At 38.9% G+C, this 23,388-nt stretch overlaps 3 protein-coding genes across 10 annotated transcripts in view; 2 read left to right on the top strand and 1 right to left on the bottom strand.

Annotated features, from left to right (window-relative positions):
* Positions 1–7,981: 7,981 nt before the first annotated feature.
* On the top strand, positions 7,982–10,066 carry LOC121305282. 8 transcript variants are annotated; one of them, XM_041236862.1, is made up of 2 exons: positions 7,982–8,734; positions 8,852–10,066. In XM_041236862.1, the coding sequence occupies exons 1-2, from the start codon at positions 8,669–8,671 to the stop codon at positions 9,995–9,997; spliced, it is 1,212 nt and encodes a 403-aa protein (XP_041092796.1). In that variant the 5' UTR covers positions 7,982–8,668; the 3' UTR covers positions 9,998–10,066. The 8 variants fall into 8 exon arrangements, with proteins under 8 accessions (XP_041092796.1, XP_041092797.1, XP_041092798.1 ...); XM_041236863.1 differs by having other exon boundaries at positions 7,982–8,818; positions 9,011–10,066; XM_041236864.1 differs by having other exon boundaries at positions 7,982–8,851; positions 9,053–10,066.
* On the bottom strand, positions 10,062–12,576 carry LOC121305289 (galanin receptor type 1-like). The gene is made up of 3 exons (XM_041236875.1): positions 11,723–12,576; positions 11,239–11,304; positions 10,062–10,394 (listed from the first exon to the last, which is right to left on the bottom strand). Exons 1-3 carry the CDS (start codon positions 12,530–12,532, stop codon positions 10,062–10,064), a joined length of 1,209 nt encoding a protein of 402 aa, XP_041092809.1. The 5' UTR covers positions 12,533–12,576.
* A 7,546-nt stretch (positions 12,577–20,122) lies between these two features.
* LOC121305251 (nuclear factor of activated T-cells, cytoplasmic 4-like) overlaps positions 20,123–23,388 on the top strand; it is a 37,957-nt gene continuing 34,691 nt past the window's right edge. The window contains exon 1 of the mRNA XM_041236808.1: positions 20,123–20,388. Coding sequence (XP_041092742.1) covers positions 20,253–20,388 — 136 coding nt within the window. The 5' untranslated portion in view covers positions 20,123–20,252. The remainder of the gene's footprint in view (positions 20,389–23,388) is intronic.

Genomic DNA, 23,388 nt, shown 5'->3' with positions numbered 1-23,388 from the left:
CTTGCTCGCAGAGCAGAAATAAAACAATTAAACAAAATAAATCACGAACCCACAAATAAATTAAGGTCCGGCTGGGCAGTAGCCTTCACGGATCCTTATTCTTTTAAATTTAGTTTCTCCACTCACTCACTCACTCACTCACTCACTCACTCACTCACTCACTCTCATTCCTCCTCTGCACACCCACCTCGAACATGGAGAGCTGCAGGCTTTTTATACAGGTGACCCTCTCCCGATTAGAAATAAATTAATCACTTAATTAAGTCGGGAGATGGCCACCTTCTGCAGGGGTTTTAATTATTATCGTGGATGAGCTTCCCATCCACGCTGAAAAAACAAAACACATGGCGGTTCGCCGTCATTTGTATACAAATACATTTTTAACATAACACAAAAATGCACTGCTGCGGCGTCATACAAAATAAATAAACAAATACAAAATAACACAGGGGCGGAGGGGGAGACCCCGTTCTAAAATAAACACTCTACAGGGCCGCTTGCCCTGTTACAGTCACTTGTAGTGTGTTAGGAATATCATTTCATTTAAAATTAAGTCTAGCCTCCCTCCCGGGGACATCAAAATGTAAGAAATTAGGTTGATATACATTATGAGTTCAGCATCATGTAGAACCAGAATTCCCTTGATAATAATCGACATTCACACAACGTGTCAGAAATATAAAACAAGATTTTATTTAAGAATAAAAAGGGTGCACAACTAACTTTAATATTATCGAAAGTAAAGGTGATTGGTTAGAGATCTTCATGAATAGCACACAGGTCATTGATTTCTTAATTACAACGACTACAACATTGTTAGCATGCATGGCTAAGATACTAATATTAATTATACAAATAGGTGTACTTTGCATTAGTATTTTTAATATTCGTTTCTCATTTTAATCAATCATATTTCATATCAATTAATTCAACTTCCCATTCAGAATGGAATCTGTAGGAACAATTAAATAATTGATCATTTAAGATCTGGGTTGATTAGTTCTCTCAATAATAATATTTAAATTGACTTGTTTGAAAGATCGAGGATTTACTATGAACACACATTCACGCGCAGACCCAAGGAATGGTTAATCAATAGTAGTATTTTATTAAGTACACAAACAATAAACAGAAATCATAAAAGTCAGAAAGTAAATCTCTCAGACTCGAAGCACAAACACAATTCCAAAGCTCTCACTACATTCCTGCTTGATTTGCAGTCAGTTGAAATATGACACCGTCAGTCTCCTCACACACAAGCAGCAGCTTCAACAGCAAGTAAGCAGGCTGTGACGTAGCTAGTCACTCACTCACACCCACACACGACCACATCCAGTGCCCACAACTGAGATAATGCAGACAATCTTAAGAATATATCACATTAATCTTATTAATGGTATCTAGATTAAGTATATGGCAAGTTTACTTTTTAAAAAATTCTTCATATAACAACATGAGGTATACTACCTATAGTTACTTCATCAAGTTTCACTAAAAGTTATTTCACACGCAAAGTGTGCAAACTAAATAATTAACAGTTCAATTCTATTTGAATGTGTTACAATTAATTAATTTTGTTTCATGAAAGGAAAATGCAACTGGAATTATACTCAACGGTTCCTTGAAGCTTAGACTTTTGGTCTGCTGGTTTGGAAACTCAATCTGTTGAAGGGTCCAATACAAAACTCTCCGCTCAGCAGCAAAGTCTTCAGTCCCACTTTTGGATCAAACTCTGCAACAAAGTTCCAGTTCTCGATAGAATCAAGAAACAGCTGCAACAAAGTCTCCAGTCCTCGGTATAGGATCCACAACAGCGCACGTCTGTTCTGTCCTCTTTGTTGAATCTTTAGCTAGCAGGTAGCAGGGCACAGTTTCTTTTGGATACTGTGGGGTTTTAGGTGTACAGTGATAATACTTACCGATTTTCAGCAAAGAAGTCAGTCGACACTGCAGCTTCTCCCATCTCTGTGGATCTGAAGTCCCACAGAAAGAAAAGGCAGTGGTACTTTTCTTGAAATTGGCATCTTATTGCGTCTGCTCTCAGCAAAACAATACTTCTTTTCAAAGGAAGGCAGGTTTTCATCTCCAACATTATCTTTGACTTGTCTGAGGTTTTCCAACTGGACATAAGTCTCTGTTCAAAGAACGCATTGCAATTGAAAAGCTATGTAGTTTGTAAAAGTGTTCTTGTTGCAATTCTTTTGTACGGCTACGGGTCCTTCCACAGGCCCAGCTGCTGGCTCTTTGATTCAGTCAGCTTCAAGCAGCGAAATAAAAACAAACATCCACCTTCGGATCAATGAACTGGCTTGTTTCCTGGTTCAGTCAGAAAGCAGGGCCCTCTTCAGAGCTGATTTCAGCCTTCTCAGGACATCATTTTAGCCATTTTCCTATCTGATTCTACACCCACTTCAGATCATATTTCATACATGATTTCAGACACTATTTCAGAGCATTGTCAGAGCATAACTTCTTGCTTGTTCCAGTCTTTTGATTTAAACCTAACTGTGGCAAAGTGGTGTGTGGGTACAGGTGAGTGTGGTGCAGTGCAGGTAAGAATCACACAGACAATTACTAGCAGGTGCAAGGGTGTTTATTGAAGTTAAATGCAATGTCCAGAGCCTTATGGCAAACATCTATAAATAATAAATGATGGAAGTTAGACCCGCAACCAAAAAGTCCAGTTTAACACACCAACACTAAACACAAACACTTAGTGATAGTGAATAAGTGCTTGTGGTGTATTATAGTACTAAATGCCAGGGTGAAGTTGATGTCCGGGTTTATGCTGGCTTTCGCTACAGCTCCAGATCATGCTACTGGTAGTCAATTAAAAGACAGACAGCAGTTAACAAACACTAACAGACACAAGACAAAGCTAACAGTTCACAATATGGCAGCACAGACTCCTTGTAGGTTAAAACACTAACCATTTACCAAGGAACAGATCACTCACACTAAGCCCCCTATTTATACCCTCGCTCATGACCCCTAGGTTAACGAGCGCACCCGCTCCTCCAATCCTCGGATGCCACTCCGTCTCCCATCCGAGTCATTGAGTTTGGATGCCATAGCTTTCCCCCCTTCCTAAATGACCGACTTCCACCTAACCTAAGGAATAAATTGTCATGCCATTTGATTAAGGGTACTCTGTTCCTTTTACACAGTGCCCTCAGAGGTCAGGAGGGAGATCTAACACCAAGAATCATTCGATCTCTGTCACACCAACCCATCTTGAGCAACGCGCTTAAACACTGGTTGGTTTAATCTGTGGGCCATTTCTTGGCCTTGCCCACAGCTCATGATTGACAGTTCGACCAAAGCTCCTTTGTCTTGTCAAGGGTGATTGACCGCTCTTCCCCGCTCCCCCAGTTCTTGATGGGAGAAGAGACGTGCTTCTCGTCAATGTCCAGAATTGCTTGTTTGCAGAGTTCTCAGTTTGTGATTACGCAAAGGAATATTTACGATTCAGCCTTACAAAGCTGCATCTGTCTCACTTTGACCAAAAGATGGGAGAAGAAAAATCATTACCTTGCAACTTTCCAAACAAGTTTAAACGGTGCATATTAATATCCAGCAGCAACATAATTTGACTGCACTGTCCGCTACACACAAGTGACTAATTTAGAGTGTGGGGTGGTATATAATTTATAATTATTGTGTGCAGGTGTGTGTTCTTTTGCTTAAATTGTTATTATTATTTAAGATATTGTGTTTTGCTGTGTGATTTATTTTGATTACTGTACTGTTTTGAATATACGTGTATTGTTTATTTTTTGGTTTATTTCACAAATTACTAATTAAGTACAATCAAACACATAATTTTGCTAGAACCCACACTTAAACTGCCACAGGTGTGTGCCATTCTACATCAATTGACAGACTGCTATAGAACCAGGACCAAAACAGAGAGCAGTCGAGTCAAGTTGGGCAGGAACAAGGACGAGGATGAGAACGAGGGTGCGCAGGAAGTCAGACATGTTTTTTTGGACTCCAGCAAGAGGATTGCAGGAGTAAACAACATGGGCATCGATCAGAAAAGAAACACAGGAACCATTCAAAAGTGGATAAAGAATCACTTGAGAAACAAGGGAAGTACCACTTTTTGTCACTGTTAGAAAATGAATACTAAACTTTTGGCAAACTTTTGTAAAAGAAGGACTAGATTTGCTATTGTTCCACAGAATCAGACATGAATCACTGCTGCAGTAAATTAAAAACATTGCTTACCAAATCTAGTGAATATAGTACTGCGGAAGTAAATAGAAGATAAAAGATATCTGGGGAAACAGCAAAGATATTACACAAAGGATTACAATCGCTGGAGACTGGTTTTGTGTGAAATTCTGATATCTGCTGTTTTATTTTTCTTGGCATAGGATCCTTGCTCCCGCCCCTAAGGGTGGAGGAGGACTGAAGAGGATTAGCGGCACCAGGGTTATCGGGACGGACAGTGTACAAATAAAATAGGATTATAAATTACAACATGGGGTGCAAGGTTCAGACTGCAGTAATTTCCCTGACCCAACTGGATTAACTGGATTGGTTGTGGACAGTTGTGGTGGGGTGCCCCGCCCCTGTGCGTATTTTGTGTGTTATGTTGTGTGTAGTGTGTTAATGTTGGAGTATTTGCTGGATGATTTTCTTCTCACTGACTTTTCCCACGCCCCCCCCCCCCCTGCCTAAAACATAACAATTCTCAAATCATTATTTTCAAATCTCGGCATCCCCCCCAGCATCAGAAAAGACAGGTCCTTTCACTTCCATCGAGTTTCTAGGTATCACCCTGGATTCTCCATCTTTTTCAGCTTCGCTATCCCTAGAAAAAATAGATTGTATCATATCTACTATTTCCACTTTTCTTTCCAGTCCCCCTTCTACCAAATGTGATCTTTTGCTCCTGCTAGGCCATTTGAACTACTCCATGAGAATAATTCCTCAAGGAAGAGCTTTCCTCTCCTACCTTCTTCTCCTGATCCTTTCTGTTGATTCCCTTAATGAAATCATATTCCTGGATTTTTTTTGCCACAAGGAACTCCGCCTGTGGGAGCTACTACTAAAAGAATGGAATGACATTTTATGATGACTGTTTCCCGATGCCCGAAGACACTCAACTCTTCACAGATGCAGGAAAAAAACTAACACGTTTAACATAATGGGTGTGTCTGTCATATAAGGAAATGTGAGAGCTACAAACAGATGGTACAGACTAGATAAGATTTACTGGAGTTATTTTGCCAGCTTTAAGTATTTTAATACCGAGATCTTTCTTTCTAAATATTCAAAGTAGTTGTAGCACTGACCAGAAAGCTTTTAAAAACATGATATCTTTTTCAACACTAGGTTAGCCAAACTGTCTGGAAGTCTTGCACTTCCTTTATTCCTGTCAGTAACCAATCAGCTGCTTCCCTGAATGACTGACATGTTTTTCAGCCCGTAAAAGGCTTGATCCTGAAGGCACTCTTGAGGTGACCTAGGAAGTGCAACTGTAACAGATTTCCTAGTTGACAAAGCAAGACAACTTCAGAACACTGCAGTGTAATAGTGTTATAATGGCATTTCTATAGCATGTTCCTCTGCCTTTATTGACAGGGTTTCCATTAATACCTCATAACTAGGGCTTTGCGTTTTACACGTCTTTTAGCCTGTAATTTAGTCCTACAGCCACTAGATGTTGATATAGCCTCCACAGCAAGCCACATAAAGATAAATCATTAAACAATCATTCCATTACGTTACTTTAATCATTTGAACTGGTCATCCCATTACTGCAAAGTACATATCAGCAGATTAATAGACAGAATGCTGCAGATGGCGACTGACATTTATTTACCCTTACCTCAGAACAGAAAATAGGAGGCACTTTTTTTACACAGAGAATTGTGAGGGTCTGGAATCAACTCCCCAGTAATGTTGTTGAAGCTGACACCCTGGGATCCTTCAAGAAGCTGCTTGATGAGATTCTGGTATCAATAAGCTACTAACAACCAAACGAGCAAGATGGGCCGAATGGCCTCCTCTCGTTTGTAAACTTTCTTACGTTCTTATGTTCTTATGTTCTTACATCTGGAGAAAACGCCAATCTGGCAGCATTGATCAAGGGGGAGGAGCCTAAAAGTCACAGGTGAGATGCATGTATTACATATTAAGCGTTACCTCAAGTTCAATGTACAAATAGAACGGGAATTTGTATCTTTTCTTTGAGAACAATCAATATTTTAATTGGCGTTTCATGTACCTTAAGATTTAGAACAACACCATTGTTTAGGGCTAGATTGCAGGTTAGTGCAGATAACAGGAGCAAGAGAATACAATGGGATACAGTGACAATGGGTCTACATGTACATGTATATAGGACTCGTTTTAACCTCATTCATAACATTATTTTCCATTTATTCCTTATTTTATTGCACGTAAAAATACAACTTCAAAACAATAAACAAACTTGAAATATGGTACAGTATAACACCTATAAAATATTCAAACACAACTTCTCTGCTGCAACGCATGAAAAGTATAATAATAATAATAATAATAATAATAATAATAATAATAAAGTACTAATAGCCAGCATAAAGCTCATGTTAAGCATTAAATTTAAAGAATTGTATAGAGCCTACAACTTGGAAAAAACTCCACCTATTAAGCTGACAAAAAGTGATTGCAAACTAGACTAGGCTAACCTATACATACACTGCGGAAAAAACTATCGCAAGACTGAAAACCATTTGCCTTCATGAAGGCTTGTACACAGTACAGTATTATTTAAAGTAACTTAAAGTAGCCTACTGTGCACGCCTTCAGAAAAAAAACAAAAAACATCAATGAAATTCGGGTACGTTACAGCGCTACTGTAAGCTCAGTGCACACATTACTGTATTCTCCGACAACGCAGGAAATGTAAAAAGATGTGTACAGTACCTTACTGTAGATATTGTGACCACAACATAGGAAAAAAGTCTTTGATAGAAGTCTGCACAGAATCTGGCCTGAGTGTTCATATTTGTTCCCCGCTGCCAAACTGTTGCAAATACATACACACCTAGCAACAGCACGTTGACAGAACACTCGGCCTGCGTTATGCAATTAGCCGAAATAAAATGCATTGTACAACTGACTTTGGGACCACACAATTTCATGCAATTAAGCGAATTATGCATTTAAACAATATGCATTTAACCTAATCATACAGTCATAGAAAAGAATGCATTAAAAAATGGGACCAGTAGCATGCTATGCAATTAAACAAAGTATGCAATTATCCAGTATGCAAATAAGAGGAGTCAATAATAAGCAGAGTATTATAGGGCTGGATACAGTTGAGCTACACAATTATTTCTGCTTTTCCAGTTGTATGCAGAAACAAAATTGCCCAAAACCAAGACTTTTTTAAAATAGATGAATATGTGCTTCTTTAAAATCCAGTTTCCTACCTCTTATTAGCACTAGCAACATTACCACTGGTACCCTTTTTAAATGAGTGTGAACCAAGGTCTCTTTCAAATCCATTCTTTTACTTCTTAGGAGCAACATTATCTCTTAACATTATTACATTATCATAAGCTGCTAACCCAGATTTTAAAATGAATTCCTCACCTCTTATTAGCAGTAGCAACATTAGCCATGCTAACCAAGGCTTCTTGACACCAACGCTTTAGATTAAATCATGCTATGGGTGCTAAAGCAATGGTACCTGGATGTTAAGCTATATTTTCACATCCTAAATTAACTTTTTAATTAAAAGAAAAGCAAAAAACCCACCAGGAAAACAGGGGGCCAGAAATAATGTTTCCAATGGTATATTCATAATAATAATAAATAATAATAATAATAATAATAATAATAATAATAATATAATAATAATAATAATAATAATTTCATAACAAGATCATTTCTGCACACAGAAAAAACACATTCCTTATTAAATCTAGTGATCTTAAAATTACTATAAATAACATCAGTTTTCTTACATCCCTATAATTACAACTTCATCAAAAGTCCATTCTCATTTTGCTGCAAATTGCTTTGTTAGTATACCAACTACGACAGAAATACAGACCAACAGACAGACAAACTGACAGTGGCTAGAGTATCTGTCCTGTTCCCGGTGTATATTAGTGGTCAGTTCAAATACTGATGTGTTCTGCAATAGTCAGTTCACAAAAAGTTTATTGATCAATGGTCAGGTCACATATTAATGGTAGAGTTTTGTAGTTTTCAGTTCCCAATAAGACATTGTATTAGTGGTTAGTTCACCTGTTACTGCTGGCTTGTGTACTGGTCCGTTCACAATAAGATCTTATGTTAATGGTCAGTTCACATATTAATGATGAATTGTGTAGTGGTCCGTTCACAATAAGATCTTATGTTAATGGTCAGTTCACATATTAATGATGAATTGTGTAGTGGTCAGTTCACAATAAGATCTTATGTTAATGGTCAGTTCACATATTAATGATGAATTGTGTAGTGGTCCGTTCACAATAAGATCTTATGTTAATGGTCAGTTCACATATTAATGATGAATTGTGTAGTGGTCAGTTCACAATAAGATCTTATGTTAATGGTCAGTTCACATATTAATGATGAATTGTGTAGTGGTCAGTTCACAATAAGTTACTATATTAGTGGTCCGTCTACATATTAATACTGTGTGGTGGTCAGTCACATGTTAGTGCTGGAGTGTGTGGAGGTCAGTTCCCAAGTTCACATGTTAGCGGTGGAGTGTGTGGAGGTCAGTTCCCAAGGTCACATGTTAGTGCTGGAGTGTGTGGAGGTCAGTTCCCAAGTTCACATGTTAGTGCTGGAGTGTGTGGAGATCAGTCACATGTTAGCGGTGGAGAGTGTGGAGGTCAGTTCCCAAGTTCACATGTTAGCGGTGGAGTGTGTGGAGGTCAGTTCCCAAGTTCACAGGTTAGTGCTGGAGTGTGTGGAGGTCAGTTCCCAAGTTCACATGTTAGTGGTGGACTGTGTGGTGGTCAGTCACATGTTAGCGGTGGAGTGTGTGGAGGTCAGTTCCCAAGTTCACATGTTAGCGGTGGAGTGTGTGGAGGTCAGTTCCCAAGTTCACATGTTAGCGGTGGAGTGTGTGGAGGTCAGTTCCCAAGTTCACATGTTAGTGGTGGACTGTGTGGAGGTCAGTTCCCAAGTTCACATGTTAGCGGTGGAGTGTGTGGAGGTCAGTTCCCAAGTTCACATGTTAGCGGTGGAGTGTGTGGAGGTCAGTTCCCAAGTTCACATGTTAGCGGTGGAGTGTGTGGAGGTCAGTTCCCAAGTTCACATGTTAGTGCTGGAGTGTGTGGAGGTCAGTTCCCAAGTTCACATGTTAGTGGTGGAGTGTGTGGAGGTCAGTTCCCAAGTTCACATGTTAGCGGTGGAGTGTGTGGAGGTCAGTTCCCAAGTTCACATGTTAGTGGTGGACTGTGTGGTGGTCAGTCACATGTTAGTGGTGGACTGTGTGGTGGTCAGTCACATGTTAGCGGTGGAGTGTGTGGAGGTCAGTTCCCAAGTTCACATGTTAGTGGTGGACTGTGTGGTGGTCAGTCACATGTTAGTGGTGGACTGTGTGGTGGTCAGTCACATGTTAGCGGTGGAGTGTGTGGAGGTCAGTTCCCAAGTTCACATGTTAGCGGTGGACTGTGTGGAGGTCAGTTCCCAAGTTCACATGTTAGTGGTGGACTGTGTGGAGGTCAGTTCCCAAGTTCACATGTTAGTGCTGGAGTGTGTGGAGGTCAGTTCCCAAGTTCACATGTTAGTGGTGGACTGTGTGGAGGTCAGTTCCCAAGGTCACATGTTAGTGCTGGAGTGTGTGGAGGTCAGTTCCCATGTTCACATGTTAGTGGTGGAATGTGTGAAGGTCAGTCACATGTCAGTGCTGGAGTGTGTGGAGGTCAGTTCCCAAGTTCACATGTTAGTGCTGGAGTGTGTGGAGGTCAGTTCCCAAGTTCACATGTTAGTGGTGGACTGTGTGGAGGTAGTTCCCAAGTTCACAGGTTAGTGCTGGAGTGTGTGGAGGTCAGTCACATGTTAGTGCTGGAGTGTGTGGAGGTCAGTTCCCAAGTTCACATGTTAGTGCTGGAGTGTGTGGTGGTCAAGGTATTCTCGGATCTCCCAGGGACCAGGGCGCAGCTCACATCCCCCACTGAGCGCTTGGGTCTGGGCCTGGGGCAGTGGATGACCTCTCTGTAGGCCTGCCGGAAGTTCTCAGACAGGAAGGCGTAGATGAAGGGGTTGAAGCAGGAGTTAGCGTAGGCCAGGCAATGTGCAGAGATGCGCAGGGCGAAGGAGGCTTCCGTCAGGGGGAAATAGCCGAAATCTGCCCACATAGAGACCACGTGATGGGGGAGCCAGCAGAAAGAAAACAGGGCCACCACCGCCAGCACTGTCTGGGTGGTCTGAAGAAAGAACAATAGAATTACATTGCTGTGGTTAAACAAGGCAGTGACCAAAGTGTTTGTCTTCTTGACTTTTTTCATTTCTCCCAGTGAAGTTCTGGGTGAATTACCTGTCATATCACAAGATCCACTCAACAAACCAACAAACAAACAATCAGGAGAGATCCTTCCACACATTACCCTGATGAAGGCATTAGCGCTGAAATGCTAGTTTATTCTAGGTTCTTTACCAGTGGAGAGTGTTTGAAGTTCTCGACGAACGACTTATAATATCACAAGATCCTCTCAACAAACAAACAGGAGAAGAAACAGATACTTCCATTATCTCTCACACACACATTACACTGATGAAGGCACTAGCTGTTAGTCTGTTTGAGTATATTTTGTTCAAGTAACTTGTAACTGGAATGGATTACAAAAAAGTAACTTCCCCAACACTGAACAGAGTACACAAAATATCACAATGTTTTATATTCCGGTTTTTAAATTTCTTATTCTGTGTCAATTATTTAAATCATGTCAAATTATTTCCATTATTTCCTGTTGTTTTTCCTGTTGTTATTGTTATTGTAATTATTGTTATGTACTTTGTTATACTCAATCATAAACTGTTTGATAATAAAAATAATTAAAACAGAATGCCACAATGTGTATGATTACAGCTTTCTTATGTTGAATAATAATAATAATAATAATAAATAATAATAATAATAATAATAATAATAATAATAATAATAATAATAATAATAATAATAATGTTCTGTTGATGCTGGAATGAAAATGGATTGTACTGTTATCAGGGCAATGCTTCCTGAATAGTGTTGTCTAAAAATAAATAATGTACCTTTCGTTTTGAGCGCTCCGATTTCTTGGACATGACTCGGATGTTCTTGTGAAGATGATTCAGAACCTGAAGCAAAAAGATAAGAACATTTTTACGTGCATACAACATCAAAGAAAGTGGTCGTATTGAATACAAAGAACGGTAGAAAACAAACACAGCATTCCTGTAGGCATTATCTGTCTCACTGGTGAGGTTAAAACAATGTGGCATTGAAACACTTTCTACTGTAATAGAACTTTACTGAAAGAATCCTAGAATACAGCTGTGTACCAAATGTAAAGACCCTGTTGTTATCTAAATTGCAAGTATGGGTCTCATGCTAATGTCAGTATTATTAGCTTATTAATTATTATTATTAATTATTAACCTTGAATGGTTTACAAGAAAGTTGTATAAGAAAACATGAAACCTACCAATTGACAGTAACTCATATTGGGTAACATTTAATTAAAAACAATCTGTACTTTAATAAAGTAATGCTTACTTGAACGTAGCAACACAATATCAGAATCAATGGCAGCAGGTATCCTAGAACGAGAATGGCAGCTGTGTAGGTCTGTTTCTGTGCCTGGTCTTCCCACAGATACCAGCAGAATGAGCTATTAGGAGCTGCGTAATATCCAGTAACATAGGTCTGATGGTGGGCTACCGGAGCGGCCACAGATAGCGACAAAGCCCAGACTACCCCCATTCCCCACATGGCATTCCTCCTGCTGCGAAGCCCGGGGGAGATCTTGGCATGGTGCACAACTGCAATGTAGCGATCAATAGACATGGCAGCCAGGGTGAAGATGCTAACAAGCATCGTGACGGTGACAAAGTAATGAACGAACTTGCAAAGCAGCGGCCCGAAGATCCACTGCGGGAGGGAGTATATGGTTGCCTGGAATGGGACGCAGAGCAGGAGGAAAGCCAGGTCTGCAACACTTAAGTTCAGGATCAGGACGTTGGTGGTGGAGCCGCTCTTGCCTCTTTTGTTAAGAATCAGGACTGCAATGACCAGAGTGTTTCCGACCACGCCAAAAACAAACACCAAGAAGAATATCAGAGGGACGATCAGGACTTGAGGACCCTCGGGCCAGGTCTGATCTGCATTCCACGTCCCCAGAAGCTGAGTGCTGGTGATGTTGAGCTGCTGAAAAGCTGGAAGGAGGCTTGAATTTAAATGTAGCTCGGTGTCATTCAGCAAGGAATGATTTGCAGAATGCAGATACTGGCTGCCAGTATCGTCTGCCTTTGAAGAACTGTTCATCCAAACAGGATCGATCACTGTGATTGGAACGAACAAATCCATATCGTAAGAAGCCTGGAGATTCTTCAAACTAGAACTGTGTGTAAAGAAAGTCTTCTTGGATTTTCATCCACTACAAAACAAATAAAGAAACAGATTTGTATTTATTTATTTATATTTGGGTAACACTTTCCAATAAGTCTGACTCTTATGACTGTGTATTTACATAGAATTAAGTACATTTTAACTATGCATAATATAATTGTAATCATGTGTAAGTGCACACGTATTTACCAAGTAAGTACACAAAAATTAGAGACATGCAGTGTAACTTGAATATGTTATGCATTGAGTCCCTAAAAAGAAGAAAATCTTTGGACAATTAATATGCTTCAGATTGCATAGTCTCATTTTTTGACTGTCCCCTTACCTTTATGGTATTTGAGTCACTCGAATTGCTGTTATTCTCATTTTGTGTTTGGGTGCTTTAGTTATGAGTAAGACTGTATTTGTTTCAAGGTTATCACATTAGTGAAGTTAGCAAACGGTTTGCAGTTCGCAGTTCGCTGTTCCAGCTTGCTATTTTCTGTTCCAGTTTGCTAATCGCTATTCCAGCTTGCTATTCATTTTTTCCAGCTTGTTATTCGTTTCTACAGCTTGATATTGATTTTTATAGCTTGCTATTCATTGGTTTTTGCTTTTTTGCAACAAAACAAAAACATGAATGTGGAATTTTGCCACGTTTTGATGTTTGTTTGTTTTTTTTCTTCAATTGTCGAACTGTAGATGGAAAAAAAACTGAAAAATAAAAAGAACAAACAATATTTTCAGTTTTCCAATTTCTGAAAATGGTAAAAAATGTAGCAAACAATAAATTGGGAGGGGGGAACGTATAAGCTGATATCTGTAAAGTGCATGGTAAAAATCTATGGTGCAAATATTAAGAACACTTGATTATGTTTTGCTTAAGTTTACAATTATTGTGCACAAAAATAAATATACATTGTGGAAATGATGAGTGCAAAGGAGCTTCTAAACACTGACTGGGATTAGAATACTAATAGATAATGAAGCTGAAAACAATTGGATTACATGTAGGGATATAATGTTAGAAATGCAGGATACTTTTATCTCAAAACTGAGAAAAGGTAAACTTAAGAAAAATAAACCACGATGGGTAATGTATTAAGATGGGTATTAAAAAATGAATAAATGTATACCTTTCTATTCAATCAAAGGGAGTAGCCTCACAAATAGAATACAGGATGCCTGTAGAGACCTTAAAAAGCAGACTAGGAGAGTGAAAATGGCATTAGAGAGACCAGTAGTGTCAGATAGTAAACGTAATCCAAAAGGGTTTTTTTCAGTGTGTTAATGCTAATGCTAATGTGGTAATTTAGTGACTAAAGACAACCAAATCGCAGATGTACTTAATCAACACTTTGTGAATGCATTTACAAAGGGGGATTTATACAATATAGCAAGGTTCACAACATGTACACAAGCATCATTACCAGAGTTTGTTATAGAAGAGGATGAAGTACTAAGGGAGCTAAGAGCACTTAAAAAAAAAAAACAAATCCTGAGAATCTGATCAAGAGTCCTTAGGGAAACTAGAGAACAGATTTTTAAACCAATATTTTATATATTCAATAAATAATGAAGCCATCCCACTGGACAGGAAAATTGGCAATGGTGTTCCTATATTTAAAAAGGGAGATAAATTTGACTCTGGGAACTAAAGACCTAGAAGTTTAACATCAATCATATGTAAAATCATGGAAACTATAATAAGGACCAAACTGGAGGAATATTTATATAGTAACAACATAACATAAGTGACAGCCAGCATGGCTTTAGGAGGGGTAGATCTTGTTAAATTTACTAGATTTCTTTCAGGAGGTGACTAGTAGAGTTGACAAGGATAGTGCGTATGACATCACCTACTTAGATTTTCAAAAACCTTTTGACAAACTACCTCACGAAAGGCTATATCTAAAGATTAAATCAGTAGGAATAAATGTTGAAGTAGAAGCATAGATTCATAACTGGTTACAAGATAAAAAGCAGAGAGTTATAATTAGCGGTCAGGCATCAAACTGGAGTAACGTAACTAGTGGGGTACCACAGGGATCAAGTATTGGTACCATTGCTATTCTTAATCTATGTAAATGACTTGGACCAAGACATAATCAGTAAAGTATGCAAATTTGCAGATGACACAAAACTGGGAGGGGTAGCCCACTCCCAATCAACAACTTCAATAATACAAAGAGATTTAGACAAAATTCAAGCTTGGACTGAAACTGAATTTGAATAAATGCAAAGTTTTGCACATAGGGCGCAAAAAACATTTCAGGCAAGTACAGCACAAATAGTAATGAAATAGAGGAGGCTGTGTATGAAAAGGACTTGGGGGTAGTAGTGGATGAATCTCTTAAGCCGACTAGACAGCGCGGAGAAGCTATAAAAAAAAAAAAAAAGGTCAATAGAATGTTAAGTTATATATTCAATACAGTTGAATTTAAATCTAAAATGAAATTAAAAATTATGCAATCCATTGGTACAATCACAGCTAGAATATTGTGTCCAGTTGTGGTCCCCTTATCATAAGAAAGACATTAAAGTATTGGAGAGAGTAAAAGAGAGCAACACGATTAATTCCAGGATTGAAGGGCAAGTCATATCAAGATAGACTGAAAGAGCTGAATCTGTATAGCCTAGAAAGGAGAGCCAGGGGCGACTTAATAGAATAGACTTAATAGACAATTTACAACTGTCAAGGGGTTTAACAAAGTAACTGTCCCACATTGTATTTGGGTGTGTGTAATGATGCAGTAATTGGGTCCCTGTGTTACTGTTGCAATACCCACCTCCCTCAGAGCTCTGACACATTATTCCCATATAAGAATTAAAAAAAAACAGCACAAAGGTGCTTGTATGTAATGATTTGATAGTGAATTTTAATGTAACAGCTTTTAAGAAATAGTCATTAGTTTCACATTCTAATAGAAAAGCCAGTTATTTATTCAGTTAGCTATTCGCCACAACGCCCCTCTATAGGTGGCACAGTGATATGAATGGTACCGAAATGTAGGTGACGTTGAGTACATCTCGCATGCCAAGTCTGGTGGTTCTAGCTTGTCGGGGAAATAGGTCAAAAAAAGCCCGTTAGCTATTTACTGCACAGCACATCTATAGATGCCACCGCAATGAATACCAACCTGGAAGTAGGCAACGTAAATACCCCGGGCGGAACTACGTTCCATGGTGATCCGGGCTGGGGCAAACCCGAAAAGCCTCCCCTAGATCAAGGATAAGATACTGTAGCGATCTAGGTTAATGCAGGCAGGCCCCTCACACAGGGCGAGGCAATCCACACACAGGCAGAGGGCGGGTGTGAACCTGGGACCTCTCGCACCAAAGCATAGCTCCGACACCGCTGTACAAAAGAGCCCGCACCCTTCCTCCTGCATGCTATACTATGTTTTTATATTATTATCCAAATTGGGTCTATTTTTTTGTGATTGGGAGCTGCAGTCTTTTACTGGTGCCCTCAAATATTGGGCATTCAGCCAATAAGAAAGCTTGTGATTGCTGCAAACAGACAGGGAGCCTTCCCATTGGCTGTCTGGTGTGGGAGGCGAGGGACCGGGACGGGGCGGGGGAGCAAGCATCAAACCACGGTAAAACTCGACATTCATGTTTTTGTTTTGTTGCAAAAAAACAATGAATAGCAAGCTGTAGAAACGAATAGCAAGCTGGAAAAAATGAATAGCAAGTTGGAATAGCGAATAGGAAACTGGAACAGCGAACTGCAGGCTGGAATAGCGAACTGCGAACCGCTTGATAACACGCTTGATAACATTAACATAAGGTTAGCACAGATTTTACGATTTCAGGGAAATGGACCCATTACCGTGCAATATCTTGTTCCCAGTAGAAATTCCCATTACTAAAATATATATTTTGTATCACTTAAAAATAAATACAGCAAACGTTGTCTATTGACGCACTATCTGCATTTAGGAAGCTGGCAGACGGTTTAGTTTGCTTCAGTGCTAAAGATATTTTCTGTGGTCGAGTAGGTATATTCTTTTTAAAGTCGATACTTCAGCACATACAAGAAAAATTTCACGCTAATACAAAGACTGTTGGTTTTTACATGCATTTATGTTTCTGTTGTGTTTGATAAACCACTGTTTTTTATGAAAATATATATATATATATATATATATATATATATATATATATATATATATATATATATATATATATATATATATATACACACACAATCGTAATGCAAAAATCAATACTCAATTTTTAGTACTAAAAATACGCAGTTAAACATGATTTTTTCTGCTTTTAATTGCATTAATTACTATGTGTACTATGTGTAATAATTAAATATCTTGAAATTTTTCCGTGAAATAAGCAGTTTTTACTGAAAGCATGCAGCCCTAGATATGAGTTCTGTCTAAAACTATTATTATTATTATTATTATTATTATTATTATTATTATTATTATTATTATTATTATTATTATTATTATTTATCCAAAATATATAAAGTTTACTTATTTACACGTATATATTTTTCCAATTTATCTACAGAGGTCACCTTTCGCACGATTACAGACATATTTCAGACAAGAAACCGCATAAATTATCCAATAAGACATTTCTTATAAATGAAACATTACATTAAGTTTCAGCCTAAACGTTTATTAAATAGTCTGATAATTACAGTTTTACGCACACACGCACACAACACACACACGCACACACGCACACAACACACACAGTCCAATTTTAAGTCATTGCTAATATAATTCACAGATAAATACAAGGACGAAAACAAAAATAGTATATATACAAATATATTTTAAGACGTTTGATACCGTTTTCCAAATGCTTGGTCGATCCAACGTATTCAAAGTTTGTTTTTCGTTTTTTTTTTTTTTTTTTTTTTTTTTTTTTTTCCCGTATTGAAGTCCATGCGAAAAAAAAAAAAAAAAAAAAAAAATCACGTTACCTGGGCTTATAAATGTTTGAAGTTGTTCCTCTAGTTCTGCAAGACTTTGTCAGCTATTTTCTTTAAGCTATTTTGCTCCAGAGCATCAATGTAAAAAATAAAGTCCAACGCGTACAGCTACCGTATATACACTAAAAATATGACTGACAGATTAGCCTACTCCCTCTCCTGCACCATGCAGCTCAGCATTTAATTTCCCCTCTGTCTGTCTCGGTATCTCATTCTCTCTTTCTCCTCCCAGTCCTCCTCCCACCTCTTTCTTCTCCGTCCAGCTGTCAATTTCTAACTTACTGCCTATGGATCTATTTACCTATCATATTTGCCAAACAAACGTCAACCTATCTGTCTGTCTGTCTGTATATCAATCTGTGTTTGTATCTGCCTCTCTTTTCCACAATATCTGTTAGTTTCTACTATATTGTGTGTCTGTTTCCTGGCCGCTGTGAGAACCTGCACCAAATACAGTGCTGGATCACCGTTTGGCCTGATCACAGCTTGACATGGCATAGACTCCACAAGGTGTTGGAAGGTGTTTCGAGAGATTCATTCACTCATTAATATTTAGGGAGGAGGAGGATGGGGATGACGAATCATTCAAACAGTTGGATTGAGATCTGGGGGATGGCCATGGAAGAAGTCTCTGTCATGCTCCTCAAACCAGTTCTGCTGGACGGGTGCATTACCGTACTGAAAGCCAGGGGTCAGCACTGTTGGAGGGTCCGCAGCGATGCCTAAACTATTCATTCAGCCTCCCAGAGTAATCAAGGGTCCCCGGGTACACCAGGAGAACATGCCCCACACCAGGGCGATGCCAAACCCAATCGCGGGGACAGACAGGTCCCAATAATGTGGGCAGACAGTGTAGCCTATATTAATACATATTAATATTAATCCTCAAAGCACGTTAGTAAATCCAATATTACTGTGTATGTAGGTGTACTACTGGATAAGCCTCAGGCGTCAATTCCACTGTGGTTTTCCTAGAGCAGAAATAATCGAGACGGTTCAGTGGGCTTTAAGAATTGGACATACAGCAGGAGTGGGTTCAGATGAAACTCTGGCCTACCAAAACAACAAATAAAACATGTATTTGTTTATGCTCAGGGTTACCAGATTCCCTTTTTTTCTTCTTCAGTTCACCGAAGCTACAGCAACTCTGAAGCAGTTAAATAACACAATCATAATTTAAAAATTAAACGTACATGTGTGTACACACACACACACACACACACACACACACACACACACACACACACACACACACACACACACACACACACACACACACACACACACACACACACACACACACACACACACACACACACACACACACACACACACACTACAATAGGGACTAACTTAAAAGCTAGCTTGGCTGGTGGCACTTACAAGATGAAAATGATTGAATGAATGAATGAATTAATTTATTGCTGTAATTAAAAAAAAAAAAAAAAATTTAAAATCCAGGAAGTTAAACAGAATAATAATTACTATTTTTGCATAATACATTACTGTGCTGTCGACTTACCGGGCGGCACTGGAGCGGTGTGAAATTAATAGGATTGAATCGAGTCAACGAGGGCATTGAGTATCAGAGAACAGCTTCAATGCACGTAGTCCAGCAGGGTGAAACAGTATCCAAAATGATAGAGAAAAGATTACTTGAACTGAAACATAAATGATGAACTGGTACATAAACTGGCACATGCATTACAAGACTTGAAATGCAAATGTACCGATTTTTGACAGAGTACACTTTTCTGACAATCACATTGTGGTTTGGGTACCACATTCTGACAATGTACCACTTTCTGGCCGTACACCGTTGTAGTGTTATTTTGGGGGTACTGAATAAATAGTGGTACGCACCGCACTGCATCTCTTTTAAGATAATTGGGAGTCTGTTTTCAGTTTAAGTTTGCAAACAAATTATGTATAATTAACTTTGGCCTTTGTTTTAAGTTATCCTACAAATCTTATGTAGAAAGTGGTACATGTACGACAAGTGATTTAAATATAAATGTACCGCTTTTTAATAAACTTACCTATTGCTGTTGAAGTACAGTTGATTTCAACATGTAAAAATATGTGCATTTGTTAAGCTGTATCGTATCTATGTTTGAATTCTTATTTCAGGTAATTTGTGAACTCCTGATTATTATTATTATTATTATTATTATTATTATTAGTGGTAGTAACTCGTTTGGCCATTTCTCATACTGCTTGAAATGCAATCGGTCAGATTTGACGTACACTTGAGGTAGCCTATCACCTCCCTCGAGAATATGCGTCTCGACCAATGAACTGTGCCGGGGGAGAGTGCAAGCCTTTCGTTCTTCAACAGAGGGGGTGCGGAGCAATCCAATCACAAGGCAGGAAAGCGTCGGCCAATGAGCGCGGGGATAAAAAAAAAAAAAAAAAAAAAAAAACTTTGCAAAGTTGGAAAAGAAAATAGGGCACAGACGTTTTGGAAATAAGTAACAGTGCAGGGAAAAAGAGCGAAAGAAAGAGTTAGAAAGAGAGAAAGAAAATCCAAGACGAAGGAAAGAATAATATAGAGCGCGGTTGTTCTATTAGGAAATAATAATATAATAACTATAATAATATTATTATATATACTAGTGAGAATCTTAGCCTTAGCTAAAGTAAGATTGTTATTAATATAGTTATTTTTTAGTTCGATCCCGGTTTGTCGGTCCTCCGTTCTTTTTCTTTTTTTTTTTTCTTTATTTGTTTTCCCCAATGGGAGCTGCGCCAGGATGGGAGGATGGTGAACTGGAGTTTAAACTGGTTTTTGAAGACGATCCATTGCCTGGTTCGGGTTCGACTGCCGCCGATCTGGAGAGAGGGAGACCCGCAGACGAGAACAATAATCGGGGTTAGTCTAATGAACTCTACTGGTAAACGAACTGTGTGTTTCACTAGCGATGATTTAACGTTTGTTTTTTTGTCCAAAATGTCCTGAAGTACATTTTTTTTTTCATTTAAACCTATTGATTACCTCCAAAAACCTTTTCATGTTAGCATTTTTTGGACACTGTAGTTAGACCCTTTCAAACACATACACAACATATATGTGTGTGTGTGTGTGTGTGTATATGTGTGTGTGTGTATGTGTGTTTGTTGCCCATGTTTCAATCAGTGACCCTGGAACGATTGCTAAGCACCATAGGTACTCTCTGAATACATGTCAGAAATAATATTATATATATATATATATATATATATATATATATATATATATATATATATATATATATATATATATATATATATATTATACATATGCATACACACACACACACACACACACACACATACAGCTCTGGAAAAAATTAAGAGACCACTGCAAAATTATCAGTTTCTCTGGTTTTACTATTTATAGGTATGTGTTTGGGTAAAATGAACATTTTTGTTTTATTCTATAAACTACTGACAACATTTCTCCCAAATTCCAAATAAAAATATTGTCATTTAGAGCATTTATTTGCAGAAAATGACAACTGGTCAAAATAACAAAAAAAGATGCAGTGTTGTCAGACCTCTTGATCACATTCCAGAGGTTTTCAATGAGGTTCAGGTCTGGAGATTGGGCTGGCCATGACAGGGTCTTGATCTGGTGGTCCTCCATCCACACCTTGATTGACCTGGCTGTGTGGCATGGAGCATTGTCCTGCTGGAAAAACTAATCCTCGGCTTGATTCATGCCAAAGCTGCCCGATTCCAGCCTTGCTGAAACACCCCCAGATCATCACCGATCCTCCACCACATTTCACAGTGGGTGCGAGACACTGTGGCTTGTAGGCCTCTCCTGGTCTCCGTCTAACCATTAGACGACCAGGTGTTGGGCAAAGCTGAAAATTGGACTCATCTGGGGGTGCTTCAGCAAGGCTGGAATAGGGCAGATTTGTCTTTGTGAAGGACGCATGAATCAAGCCAAGTACAAGGTTGTCCTGGAAGAAAACTTGCTTCCTTCTGCTCTGACAATGTTCCCCAACTCTGAGGATTGGCTTTTCCAGCAGGACAGTGCTCCATCCCACACAGCCAGGTCAATCAAGGTGTGGATGGAGGACCACCAGATCAAGACCCTGTCATCGCCAGCCCAATCTCCAGACCTGAACCTCATTGAAAACCTCTGGAATAATTTTGCGGTGGTCTCTTAATTTTTTCCAGAGCTGTATATATGCTAAATATTTTAATATCAACACTTCTCAAAAGTAGAATGGGCCACGAAATGCTCTTCTTTTTCTGGGAAAGCAACAACAGAGAATAGGAATTTGTTGCTGAATAACTTCACGCAGACTCCTTTCTCAATAAATATCTTGTTATCTGAATAGAAAATCTTCTTCTCTTCAGAAATATAAATGGGCTATTTTTACTACTAAACAGCTGGGGTTCTGTTAAAGGTGGCAAAACTGTTGTGACGAAATTATAACTCGAGGAGGCAGTAACGCTTTCATTAAAAAAAAAAAAAAAAAAAAAGATGACCTATTCAGGCTAACCTTTGCTTTTCTGTTTGCCCAAGCCTCGTTTCTATTAAAATCAATACATCAAACTGACAAAGCCATGATTGTTTTGTGTGCTCTTTTGCATATGTGGTGTAATCAGCTACCCTTCCATTTATTTGCTACTACCGTTTTCTCAGCGTAAAGATAAAACTAGAAGAAATTATGTCAAGTAGACAAACTCTTTGGCCAGTGCCCAGCAGTGTTTGGGGAGGAGAAGAGGCAGCTCAGCCCTGAAGACTGGTCTCTTATTTGAACAACATTTGCCTTGACGAAGGGTTCACATTTAATAGGACAGAATGTGGTGATTTTAGTGTTTCAGATACTTCACCTGGTAGCATTGGAGCTAGAACCAGGCATGGATCAAGTGCTTTAAAAAGTACTCAAGTGCAAGTACGGAAAGGAATTTGTGTCATTGTTATGCCTTGGGTAGCCGCACTGTTAGCTTGGTGACACTAACGTGTCCCTGAGGGAATCGTAATTCATTAATTCATAAAAGGGTTACGATTAACAGTGAAATGGCACCCTGACTCAGCTGATTAGAAAAGGCTACTTCTCACGTTCTGCAGGTTTCGAATACATATTTGTCAGTCACAAAACGAACTGTTTATTTTGCATCGCTCGCCTGCATCGCTCTGGTGCCACTCAAGCATCGCCTGTCACGTTGCCTGTGGTTATCAAAAGTGTAGGTTCTGTTCATTTTGTCGCATCGCTGCACAGTTTCCCTTAAAGCCTGCTACCCACCAGACGAGGTGCGGGAAGCAGAACTATGCAGCGATGGGTCAAAATGAACAGAACCTTATATTTTTGATAAGTGTCTTTCACACGCGACGCGACAGGCGATGCAGGAGCGGCACAAAATAAATAGGAGTGAATCGTATTTTCTGGACATTGAGCAATCAGAGAACAGCATTTCGAAAATGACAAAGAAAACATACTTGTTGATGAAAAAAAGTACCCAGAGCTTTATGACAGCTGGCATCACAATTATACAGATTTGAAAGATAATATATGGGAGTCTATTCAAAGGAACTGGATAAGCCTGGTGTGTATGGTTTATTGCCATATATATTGAAATACCATCAGAAACTCATAATTTCCACAAGTTGAAGGAATATGTGCCAGTGTTGATCATAGTTTTGTTAATAACATCGTTTGTGGCTCTGCAGCTGAAGGTGCTGCCGGCTCCCTAGACACGCGTGAAAGGTCTCCTGTAAGTGACTCGGAGACCTCTGATAATGACTGTGAGGACAAATTGCATGATAGTCAGCTAGGTGAGAAGGACGTGTTATTCAAACTTAGTACACAGGTACCTGACAGATCCCTACCTTTTTAAAGATCAGCCTCTGATGCTGTTTTTTTTTTTTGTTTTT

The sequence above is a fragment of the Polyodon spathula genome, chromosome 42 (assembly GCF_017654505.1).
Source record: "Polyodon spathula isolate WHYD16114869_AA chromosome 42, ASM1765450v1, whole genome shotgun sequence".
Classification (NCBI taxonomy): domain Eukaryota; kingdom Metazoa; phylum Chordata; class Actinopteri; order Acipenseriformes; family Polyodontidae; genus Polyodon; species Polyodon spathula.
Note: the sequence above shows the minus strand (reverse complement) of the source record. Positions and strands in the feature narration are given on the sequence as shown.

Coding starts and splice junctions, on each gene's coding strand:
- LOC121305282 (XM_041236858.1), top strand. CDS start 8,669: ATGTTAGTGCTGGAGTGTGTGGAGGTCAGTTCCCAAGTTCACATGTTA. Junction 8,954..8,986: donor AGGTCAGTTCCCAAGTTCAC/ATGTTAGTGGTG, acceptor GTGGTCAGTCAC/ATGTTAGCGGTGGAGTGTGT.
- LOC121305289 (XM_041236875.1), bottom strand. CDS start 12,532: ATGGATTTGTTCGTTCCAATCACAGTGATCGATCCTGTTTGGATGAAC. Junction 11,305..11,722: donor TATTGTGTTGCTACGTTCAA/GTAAGCATTACT, acceptor TTTTTGCTTCAG/GTTCTGAATCATCTTCACAA. Junction 10,395..11,238: donor CGGAGCGCTCAAAACGAAAG/GTACATTATTTA, acceptor TTCTTTCTTCAG/ACCACCCAGACAGTGCTGGC.